The 11,928-nt window shown below is 56.3% G+C and overlaps 2 protein-coding genes across 2 annotated transcripts; both read left to right on the top strand.

The window, feature by feature from the left end:
- Positions 1-2,505: 2,505 nt before the first annotated feature.
- LMH87_008412 (uncharacterized protein) lies at positions 2,506-4,494 on the top strand (the record flags this gene model as incomplete). The annotated part of the gene is made up of 5 exons (XM_056198088.1): positions 2,506-2,535; positions 2,999-3,056; positions 3,915-3,983; positions 4,032-4,091; positions 4,490-4,494. 5 exons carry the CDS (start codon positions 2,506-2,508, stop codon positions 4,492-4,494), a joined length of 222 nt encoding a protein of 73 aa, XP_056057513.1.
- Positions 4,495-4,746: 252 nt separating this feature from the next.
- On the top strand, positions 4,747-11,733 carry LMH87_008411 (uncharacterized protein; the record flags this gene model as incomplete). The annotated part of the gene is made up of 3 exons (XM_056198075.1): positions 4,747-4,908; positions 5,013-5,278; positions 5,337-11,733. 3 exons carry the CDS (start codon positions 4,747-4,749, stop codon positions 11,731-11,733), a joined length of 6,825 nt encoding a protein of 2,274 aa, XP_056057512.1.
- Between the last annotated feature and the right edge of the window lie 195 nt (positions 11,734-11,928).

Genomic DNA, 11,928 nt, shown 5'->3' with positions numbered 1-11,928 from the left:
AGCATTTGCATTTCTGGGCTTGTTTTATTTTACAAGACGGCATGATTCCCCACAATGTTTATATATGTCTAGCTAAAAGGGCAGATGGGGGATTGTGTTTTGTTCTTTTTTGATGACGAATTATGGAAACTCTTTTTTTTTTTTACACTATATCTTTGAACAAAGGCAGCGAGTGGCCTATACCCCTGTTTTTGGAGCAAAGAGGAGGAGCGCGAAGGAGAAGGAACTAGATGGACGGTGTCTGGAAGCACATGGAGGCTGGACAGGAGGAGATTGGGGTTGATTGGTTTTGTAACTACGACGACATGGACTAGTACGGTTAGAGGAATAATCAAGAGGTTAATACGACAATGTGCTGAATACTGAGTATGCCTGAGTGGCCGTGACTTGTGACTTGTGAAATGTGGGAGGGGATTACTAGCGAGATGAAATAAGGAAAGTCGAGGTGAGGTGAGGTGAGAGCCAGAGGGGTGAGATTGGAGGGAACCCCGGTGCGCCACGAGGGGAGTTTGCATGCCGTGTGGAGAAGTGGGAATGCACCGTCGAGTATGACCCAGTAGGATGAGATGGTCGTGGAAGAAGAAGACTAGAAGAAGAAGGAAGAGAAGAAAGGAAAGCAATGGGCGTATTCTGGCAACGTGGGCTTGGTCGCAACGTTGGGAGCATGGCCTTCCGGGGTCTCGGCACGGCTGGCAAGGTGCAAAGGACCTCAAGGCAGGACGGCGATTGGATGAGAAACAGGATGCTAGTACGGAGTAGAATAGAATGCTTTGTCAGATGGGAATTTCGATACTTTTTGGGACATGGTGCAGAAGGGGAAGTAGGAAAGGAAAGGAAAGGAAAGAGAAAGCAGATGAGGCTGTCAGCGTGGGCGGCGGGCGGGGATCCGTGTGCCGGCGGGTGGCCGATGTGGTTGCCCAAGATGGCAACGGGGGCCGGATCACTGGTGCGGAAGTAGCGGTTTGCGGAAGAACGATTCCCGCGAATGGATTTTACAAGGCAAATAACGCGCCTTTTCTTGAACAGTCTTTTTTTATTTTTAAAAAGGCATATTAGCTGCAGCTGTGAATGGTTTCGTACTGTCCGAACTGCAAGTTGGTAGCGAAAAAGATGGGAATTTGGATTGTGACTTGTACAAGACAAAAGGCACGTGTGATATGTGCCGGGACATGGGACCTGCAGAAATCGGGTCAGGCCGTGTAAGACGGGAAAGAAACGAACAAAGGCAGGGAAAAAAAAAAGATGTCATCCCGTTGTGAATGACATGCAGACAGGCGAACGGGCTGAATGAGGACTAGTGTCGGATTGGGGCTGATATGGGGATTCTGTTTGGAGGTGTGTGGTTAGTGTGCAGCTGTCTGGTAATAAAGGACCAGTAGCACGGGGAGTAGGTAATGTTGGAAGGTAGCTGAGCTCAGGTCAGCAAATAGATGGGAAAAAGGGGAGGGTGATGTAAGCCGCAATCCGTCGAGAGAGGGAGAGAGAGGAGGGGGGGGGGCCGGGAAAAAGGGACGATGGATCTCGGAATAGGGGCATCTGGAGCTTCATCTCGAGACGAGAGTTTTTATTATGAAATGGCAAGGCTTGGTGGGAAGGGAATGAATTTGGTAGGGACGAGGCTGCAGGTGCTGAGTGAGTACCCATCCGTAGGTTGGCACCAGTAGGCAGTAGGCAGTAGGCAGTAGGCTATCTTGATGTTGGGGAGAGCAAAGAATCGGAGAGCCGCCAAGAGTGGGGACCGCGGGCGGGTGCGGGACTCAACAATTGGGAGAGAAAATATGGCAGACCAAGGAACGAGGGACGAATGGTCATGGTTCAAGATTTATTGGATAAATGAAGAAGAAAAGGCGTGGAAATTGTGGAAACTGCGGAAAAGGGTAGCGGAATGAACAAGGCCATGTTCTTGTTCTTCTTTCAAAGATTTATTACCCGGGGAAAGGCGAGTTTGGAGTAGCTGGCCGAGATGACACAACGGGTGAGCGAGTGGCTTTTTTTTCTTCTTTTTTTTTCTTTTTTTTTTCTTAAAAGTACCGTGTTGTTGAGCGGTATATACAGCAGCAATCTACATCGATTGATGCACCATACACATCTCGATTCCTGGCTGGCTATACTCCGTATACATCCTGTTTTACCCGTAGATTAGATACCACCTGCATCGCCGTGTTGGGATTTCACCAGAAGCCTACGGATACCTACCTACCTAATGCCGCAGCCGCAGCCGCCATCACACATCAGCACCACTGCTGCAGCGCTGCACGCCCCCCTGGCAAGGAACCCCATTGCCCCCGAAATTCCCAGGCACAGGGCCGTCACTGTTGCCTTTGCCTCGCAGCATGTCGACAACAGAGTCTACGAGGTTATTTCTCTTCTTCCTGGTGTATGTTGCTGTTCAGTCAAGATGTACCTCAATTCTTGATACTGGCCATTATACTTGTAGCGTCGATGAAAACCTTTGTCTGCAATCCGTCCCGGATAAGAACCCGAAGGAAGGGTACCAGTAGAAGCATGGAGATGCACCCTACAGGCACTCTACTGGTACACCCCCGCCCCCCCCCCCCCCCCCCCCCCCCCCCCAATCACCGTGAGGCTACCATCAGCTTCCAGACAGCCAGCAACACCTGCGCGTAAGCCGGGGTCCCAGAGGCCGAGCAACTGCACTCCGAGCTGCAACCTTGGGAGCTCCATCTGCCTGGTGCGTCTTATATCTTGCCGTCTGTGATACCTGCCGGATAGCCGTTGAGCAGCCAGATATGTACTGGTATTCGAACAAGGCTGGGCTGGGGGGTGTGTGCCTAGCTCGCTTTTCTCACCATCAGCTTTGGGAAAGCTATCCGTACCAGTACTGAGAGTATACATAATCCCCCAGCGCCCGTCTTTCGTAACCTGCCTGTTATTGTTCCTCTTTCCTCTTTGCCACTTCTTTTTCCTGATAGAACTTTTGCATCGTCTCTCGGTCGTCTTCTTTTTCTGTACATGTACATGTTTCCTTGCACATAAGCCATCATTTCGATATCCGACCGCCCCACCACGACGACACACTCCGACGACGAGAGCTGGTAAGTTTTGATGCTTGTGCATGTTGGAAAACAGTCAATATCTCCTCTCCAATCTCTTCTCTGCCTCCCTCTCTCTGCCTATCTGTGCTGGGCTCTCTCGATTTGAGCGGAAAACGAAAACCACCGGACAATGGCTACTGCGGCGCCTTCTCGTCGCGAGGCTTGCCAACACGGCGCCGGGCTGCTGCTGTCCAGTCTTATCGGACGCTAGAACGACCAGACACGCCTCTTTTTTTTTTCGGGTCCGCCGACAGAATGCGCTGTAAACCGGCCATCCGGTCTGTGGCAGGGGACCAGCCCCGACTGGGGCCTCATCAATCTTTTTTTTTCTTTCCCTGGCCCGGAGTGTCCCTGACCCGGGCGAGCGGGCGTGGAGCTACGGTGACGGTTGGCCAAACTGCGACTGCGACGTTACTCGCGAATCCGGGCTGTGGAAAGAGAGGAAAAAAAAGAAACCCGATCGGAGCGTTTGCAAGGTGATTACGCGCAAGCAGTGCGGCTGGGTCTTCTGTTTCGAATCGCCAGTAATCCGTGGGTTAGGGGAACAGACCGGGCAAGCAAGCCATGGCGCGAGCTGAATCTGGGCTGTGGGAAGCTGGCAGAGCTTACAGCGATGACCAACGCCTGCGACAACCTTGCTGTCTGTTTCTCACCATGGCTGCCTTTGTCGTGAGTGTGCATGGACGGAGCATGGAAATACAACAAACAAACCTGCTCGAGCAGAAGCACAGCAAACGCACAGCAGATGCACCACAGAGACCGAGACAGACAGAGAGACGCAGAGATCGACATGGAAAAAATGACGCTCCACTTTCCCCAAAATGTCCCAACTGCCGCTGACTTTGGCAACCCCAACAGATCAAAAACTTGCCCTTTTGCCCATCCATCCATACTACCTAGGTACCTTTGGCCAGCCGCCAAGGCACGGTAGCGTCATTGGGCCCTGACGAGACGACCCTCCCTTTCCTTCTACAGGTACTCTGTACAGGCATCCACCTCTACAGCCCAGCCTTGCTACAGGACACTCTCCTGCCTGTAAGTTGCCCTGCCCAGCGCATCTCGCAGCTCATCACGCCGCTTCTCCTCCCAGCTTCAGTGCTGCTGGTACCTACAGGCGGCATGCCGTTCCAGCGCTTCACCCCTGCTCTGGCCTCTGCAGCTCTGCAACCTCCCCTCCACACGCCCACACGCCCCCCCCTCCCCAGCTGCTTTTGGTCCCGACAGAACCACCTCCAAAAAAGTCCGGCGACATTCTTCTCCGGAACTTCTTCCTCTTCCTCCCAAAACTTACTCTCCTCCACATCATCACCCTTCCCAACGGCCGCTGCAGCTTCTTGACGCCCCTGTTTATGCTCTTTTATTCTTAATTCTCTGGAGCTTTTGCATTGGCCACTGCATTCACCACGCTCCTGTATATTGATTCCTTCTGCCAGCCTAGGTTCTTCTCAACTCCTCCTACTCTCCGAAGCAGCGCCGCTTTTTGGTCTGCTCTTCTCGGCGCAACTTCGACACCTCGTGCGCCCAATCTCCAAGCGAAGCCTTACCTCCCATCTTCGCCGAAGCCGTTAGAATAGCCATTGTTCCATGAAGCCCTGAGCAAGCTTCCTGGCCAGTCACGCATTCCAACGACCTACAAAACCTCCGCCCTTTTTCTCTCATCCCCCCCAACCACACCCACACATCCGCAGCCATGGCTCCCGAGTCTACAAACGGCGCCAACGGCCACGCCTCATACGCTGAGAAGCACAGCATTGCTGCTCACTTCATCGGCGGCAACAGCCTGGCGAATGCCCCCGCGAGCAAGGTCAAGGACTTTGTGGCCCAGCATGACGGTCACACTGTCATCACAAACGTAAGCTTCTGCTCTGCTGACGCGAGCTGTCTCGGCGCCGCCAGCAACGCCGGCAGCTCGCGCAACCCCCCCGGCAACCCCAAGTTGCTAACAATCGCCCGCAGGTTCTGATTGCCAACAACGGTATCGCCGCCGTCAAGGAGATTCGATCCGTCCGAAAATGGGCCTACGAAGTGTTTGGCGACGAGCGCGCCATCCACTTCACCGTCATGGCCACCCCCGAGGATTTACAAGCCAACGCCGACTACATTCGCATGGCCGACCACTATGTCGAGGTCCCCGGCGGCACAAACAACCACAACTACGCCAACGTCGAGCTCATTGTCGACATTGCCGAGCGCATGAATGTTCATGCTGTCTGGGCAGGCTGGTACGTCTTGACAAACATGGCACCGTGGCCAAATTCCACAGAACTAACAAGAGTATAGGGGCCACGCCTCGGAAAACCCCAAACTTCCCGAGTCGCTCGCCGCCTCCCCCAAGAAAATCGTCTTCATCGGACCCCCTGGCTCCGCCATGCGCTCGCTAGGTGACAAGATATCCTCCACAATCGTCGCTCAGCACGCCGAAGTCCCTTGCATCCCCTGGTCCGGAACCGGCGTCGACAAGGTCGTGGTTGACGACAAGGGCATCGTCACCGTCTCCGACGACGTCTACTCCAAAGGCTGCGTCACCTCCTGGCAGGAGGGTCTGGAAAAGGCCAAGGAGATTGGCTTCCCCATCATGGTCAAGGCCTCCGAGGGTGGTGGTGGCAAGGGCATCCGAAAGGTCACCAACGAGGAAGAGTTTGAGGCTCTCTACAAGGCCGCCGCCAGCGAAATCCCCGGCTCCCCCATCTTCATCATGAAGCTCGCCGGCAACGCCAGACATCTGGAAGTCCAGCTCCTCGCCGATCAGTACGGCAACAACATCTCGCTCTTTGGCCGTGACTGCTCCGTCCAGCGTCGCCACCAAAAGATTATCGAGGAGGCTCCCGTCACCATTGCCAACGCCGCCACCTTCAAGGCCATGGAGGATGCTGCTGTGCGTCTCGGAAAGCTCGTCGGCTACGTCTCCGCCGGTACCGTCGAGTACCTCTACTCCCACGCCGACAACAAGTTCTACTTCCTCGAGCTCAACCCCCGTCTCCAGGTCGAACATCCCACCACCGAAATGGTCACCGGCGTCAACCTGCCCGCCGCCCAGCTTCAGATTGCCATGGGTCTGCCCCTCCACAGAGTCCGCGACATTCGTCTGCTCTACGGCGTCGACACCAAGGCCGCCACCGAGATTGACTTCAACTTTGAGAACCAGGGCGCTGGCGAGCTCCAGCGTCGCCCCACGCCACGCGGCCACACCACCGCCTGCCGCATCACCTCGGAGGATCCTGGCGAAGGCTTCAAGCCTTCCAACGGTGTGCTCCACGACCTCAACTTCCGCTCCTCCTCCAACGTCTGGGGTTACTTCTCCGTCGGTACACAGGGTGGTATTCACTCCTTCTCCGACTCCCAATTTGGCCACATCTTTGCCTATGGCGAGAACCGAGCCGCCTCGAGAAAGCACATGGTCGTCGCCCTCAAGGAGCTGAGCATTCGCGGTGACTTCAGAACCACCGTCGAGTACCTCATCAAGCTGCTCGAGACCGAAGACTTTGAGTCCAACACAATCACCACCGGCTGGCTCGACGAGCTCATCTCCAAGCGCCTGACCGCCGAGCGCCCCGACACCATGCTTGCCGTCATCTGCGGTGCCACCACCAAGGCTCACATTGCCTCCGAGGCCTGCATGGCCGAGTACCGCGCCGGTCTCGAAAAGGGTCAGGTTCCCTCCAAGGACATTCTGCGCACCGTCTTCAACATTGACTTCATCTACGAGGGCTTCCGCTACAAGTTTACCGCCACGCGCTCCAGCGCGGACAGCTACAACTTGTTCATCAATGGCTCCAAGTGCTCCGTCGGCGTCCGCGCCCTCTCTGACGGTGGCCTACTGATTCTGCTTGACGGCCACTCCCACAACGTCTACTGGAAGGAGGAAGTTGGTGCCACGCGCATCTCCGTCGACAGCAAGACCTGCCTGCTTGAGCAGGAAAATGACCCTACCCAGCTGCGCACCCCCAGTCCTGGTAAACTCGTCAAGTACACCGTCGAGAATGGGTCCCACCTCAAGGCCGGCGCCACCTACGCCGAAGTCGAGGTCATGAAGATGTACATGCCCCTCGTCGCTCAGGAGGACGGCATCGTCCAGCTGATGAAGCAGCCTGGTGCCACTCTCGAGGCTGGTGACATTCTCGGCATACTGGCCCTGGATGACCCCACCCGTGTCAAGCAGGCCCAGAGCTTTGTCGACAAGCTGCCCGTCCTCGGCGACCCCGTTGTTCTTGGTGCCAAGCCTGCTCAGCGCTTCCAGCTCCTCCACAACATCATCAACAACATTCTGCTCGGCTTTGACAACTCGGTCGTCATGCAGTCCAGCCTCAAGGAGCTCATCGAGGTCCTGCGCAACCCCGAGCTGCCGTACAGCGAGTGGAACGCCCAGTTCTCTGCTCTGCACTCGAGAATGCCCCAGAAGCTGGATGCTCAGTTTGGCCAGATTGTTGAGCGTGCCAAGGCCCGTCAGACCGAGTTCCCTGCTCGACCTCTGCAGAAGGCGTTTTCCAAGTTTCTCGAGGATAATGTTGCCGCTGGCGATGCTGATATGCTCCGCAGCACTCTGGCTCCCCTGACGCACATTCTGGACATTTACGCCGACGGCCAAAAGGTCCGTGAGCTGAACCTCATCAAGGGCCTGCTCGACTCCTTTGCCAACGTTGAGAGCCTGTTCAATGGAAACAGCCAGGAGGAGAGCGTTATCCTCACGCTTCGTGACCAGAACAAGGACAACGTCAACAATATTGTCCAGACTGCGCTCTCGCATAGCCGCGTCAGCGCCAAGTCGTCGCTCGTCCTCGCCATCCTCGAGGAGTACCGCCCCAACAAGCCCAACGTGGGCAACGTTGGCAAGTACCTCCGTGATACCCTGCGCAGGCTTACTGAGCTTACCTCGCGCACCACCTCCAAGGTCTCCCTCAAGGCGCGTGAGATTATGATTCAGTGCGCTCTGCCTTCTCTGGAGGAGCGTACCTCGCAGATGGAGCACATTCTCCGCTCCTCCGTCATCGAGTCTCGCTATGGTGAGAGCGGCTGGGACCACCGTGAGCCTAGCCTCGACGTCATCAAGGAGGTTGTCGACTCCAAGTACACCGTCTTTGACGTGCTGACCCTGTTCTTTGGCAACGAGGATCCCTGGGTCTCGGTTGCATCGCTTGAGGTCTACATTCGCCGTGCTTACCGTGCCTACATCCTCAACAAGGTCAACTACCACTCTGACGAGAGCGACAACCCGCAGTTCATTTCCTGGGACTTCAAGCTCCGCAAGCTTGGCGAGGCCGAGTTTGGCCTGCCTGCCCAGTCTGCTGCGCCATCTGCGCCTGGCACTCCTCTTGGTAACGAGGTTGGTTCTAAGCGCATCTACTCTATTAGCGACATGTCGTACCTAGATGCCAAGATCACCGATGAGCCCAGCCGTATCGGTGTTATTGTTCCTTGCAAGTACATTGATGAGGCCGATGACCTCCTGCAAAAGGCGCTCGAGACGATTGCCTTTCAACAGAAGCAGAACCGCCAGACCACACCGTCTGGCCTCATTGCAGATCTCAGCGGCAAGCGCAAGCCTGGCCAGCCTGCCACGCCCCGCGGCGCCGCTGAGGAGTTGAGCGCCGTCATCAACATTGCTGTGCGGGATGCAGAGAGCAACAGCGACGCGGAGACCCTTGCTCGCATCCGCCCCATCGTCGCTCAGTTCAAGGACGAGCTTCTTGCCCGCGGTGTCCGTCGCCTGACCTTCATCTGCGGCCACAGCGACGGCTCGTACCCTGGCTACTACACGTTCCGTGGACCCCACTACGAGGAAGACGACAGCATCCGTCACAGTGAGCCTGCTCTTGCCTTCCAGCTTGAACTTGCTCGTCTGTCCAAGTTCAACATTAAGCCAGTCTTCACCGAGAACAAGAACATTCACGTGTACGAGGGTATTGGCAAGGCTGCTGAAACTGACAAGCGCTACTTTACTCGCGCCGTTATTCGTCCCGGCCGTCTCCGCGATGAGATTCCTACTGCCGAGTACCTCATCTCCGAGGCTGACCGTGTTGTCAATGATATTTTCGACGCTCTCGAAATCATTGGCAGCAACAACACGGATATGAACCACATCTTTATGAACTTTAGCCCCGTATTCCAGCTTGCTCCCTCCGAGGTAGAGCACAGCCTCCAAGGCTTCCTCGACCGCTTCGGTGCCCGCGGCTGGAGGCTCCGCGTCTCCAACGTCGAAATCCGCATTATCTGCACCGACCCCAAGACGGGACAGCCCTACCCTCTGCGTATCGGCATCACCAACACCTCTGGTTACGTTGTGGATGTCGACCTGTACGCCGAGCGCAAGTCGGAGAAGGGCGAATGGGTCTTCCACAGCATTGGCGGTACCAAGGAGAAGGGTCCCCTGCATCTGCTGCCCGTCAACACCCCCTATGCCACCAAGAACTGGGACCAGCCCAAGCGTTACAAGGCTCATCTCATGGGCACGCAGTACGTCTACGATTTCCCGGAGCTCTTCCGCCAGGCCATCCAGAACAGCTGGGTCAAGGCTGTCAAGAGCCAGCCTGGCCTTGCTGCCCTCCAGCCCAAGTCTGGAGAGTGCATCACCTTTACCGAGCTGGTTCTCGATGACAAGGACAACCTGGACGAGGTGAACCGTGAGCCTGGCACCAACAAGTGCGGTATGGTTGGTTGGCTCATCCGTGCTCGTACTCCCGAGTACCCCAATGGCCGTCGTTTCATCGTCGTCGCCAACGACATTACCTACATGATTGGTTCCTTTGGCCCCAAGGAAGATAACTTCTTCCACAAGTGCACGGAGCTGGCCCGCAAGCTTGGCATCCCTCGCATTTACCTGTCGGCCAACTCTGGCGCCCGTCTTGGTCTTGCCAATGAGCTGATGCCTCACTTCAAGGTCGCCTGGAACGACATTACCAAGCAGGACAAGGGCTTCCGTTACCTGTACCTCGACCAGGCCGGCAAGGACCGCTTCAAGCACGATGTCATTACTGAGGAGATCTCCGAGGCTGGTGAGAAGCGCCACCGCATCGTCACCATTATTGGTCAGGAGGACGGTCTCGGTGTCGAGTGTCTGCGCGGCTCTGGTCTGATTGCCGGTGCCACCAGCCGTGCTTACAATGACATCTTCACCGTGACCCTGGTTACCTGCCGTTCCGTGGGTATCGGTGCTTACCTCGTCCGTCTTGGTCAGCGTGCTGTCCAGGTTGAGGGCCAGCCCATCATCCTGACTGGTGCCCCTGCTCTGAACAACCTGCTAGGTCGCGAGGTCTACACGTCCAACCTGCAGCTCGGTGGTACCCAGATCATGTACCGCAACGGTGTTTCGCACATGACTGCCAACGACGACTTTGAGGGTGTCTCGCGCATTGTCGAGTGGATGTCGTATGTCCCCGAGAAGCGCAACGCCCCCATCCCCGTCAGCCCCAGCACCGACACCTGGGACCGTGACGTCACCTACCGCCCTCCCCAGAAGCAGCCCTTTGATGTTCGCTGGATGATTTCTGGTAAGCAGGACGAGACTGGCTTCCAGAGCGGTCTCTTTGACAAGGATTCGTTTGTCGAGACGCTAGGAGGCTGGGCCCGCACTGTCGTTGTTGGCCGTGCTCGTCTTGGCGGCATCCCCATGGGTGTCATTGCCGTCGAGACGCGCAGTGTCGAGAACACCACCCCCGCTGACCCTGCCAACCCCGACTCCATCGAGCAGGTCAGCAACGAAGCCGGTGGCGTCTGGTACCCCAACTCTGCGTTCAAGACTGCCCAGGCTATCAACGACTTTAACAATGGTGAGCAGCTGCCACTGATGATTCTCGCCAACTGGCGTGGTTTCTCTGGTGGCCAGCGCGACATGTACAACGAGGTCCTCAAATACGGTTCGTTTATTGTTGACGCCCTCGTCAAGTATGAGCAGCCCATCTTTGTGTACATTCCTCCCCACGGCGAGCTCCGCGGTGGTTCGTGGGTCGTCGTTGATCCCACCATTAACCCCACCGTCATGGAGATGTACGCCGACGAAGACGCGCGCGGTGGTGTGCTCGAGCCCGAGGGTATCATTGGTATCAAGTACCGCAAGGACAAGCAGCTTGAGACGATGGCCCGCATGGACGAGACGTACGCGCAGCTGAAGAAGAACCTGGCGGACCCCAGCACCTCCAAGGAGGAGGCCGAGGAGATCAAGACCAAGATGGCGGCACGCGAGCGCCAGCTGCTCCCTGTGTACTCGCAGATTGCCATTCAATTTGCCGATCTCCACGACCGGGCGGGCCGCATGAAGGCCAAGGGCACGATCCGCGAGGTGCTGGAGTGGTCCAACGCGCGCCGCTTCTTCTACTGGCGCGTGCGCCGCCGCCTCAGCGAGGAGTACATGCTGCGGCACATGGCGAGCAGCACGCTGACGGCGAGCCAGAAGGAGTCGGTGGCCAAGACGAGCGCGAACCGCGACCGCAACCTGGAGCTTCTCAAGAGCTGGTCGGGCATCGCGGCGTGGGATACCAACGACCAGGCCGTGGCCGAGTGGTACGAGAAGGAGCGCAAGTCGATTGGCGAAAAGGTCGAGCTGTTCAAGGCGGAGAAGCTGGCGGGCGAGCTGGCCGAGGTGGTGCGCCGCAACAAGGAGGCGGGCTTCAAGGGCGTGAGGGAGGTGCTCCGCATCATGCCCCTGGAGGAGCGCGATGCGATTCTCAAGTTTCTGAAAGAGTAACCTGTGAAGGAAGCGAGAAAAAAAATAGTATATACCTAATGATTGGAAGGCGGATTGTACGTTTTGTTTTGTTCTATATAGCTACGTATTCATGTTAATGCTCACTTTAGACTTATCTTGATTCATCCGTGCAGTAACAGCTCGCAAAGACTTGTGTTTTTTTGGTGATGAGTGTCAAGCTTGGCGCTGCAACTT

Source organism: Akanthomyces muscarius (genome assembly GCF_028009165.1).
Source record: "Akanthomyces muscarius strain Ve6 chromosome Unknown contig_16, whole genome shotgun sequence".
NCBI lineage: Eukaryota > Fungi > Ascomycota > Sordariomycetes > Hypocreales > Cordycipitaceae > Akanthomyces > Akanthomyces muscarius.
This window is presented reverse-complemented; position numbering and strand designations above follow the sequence as displayed.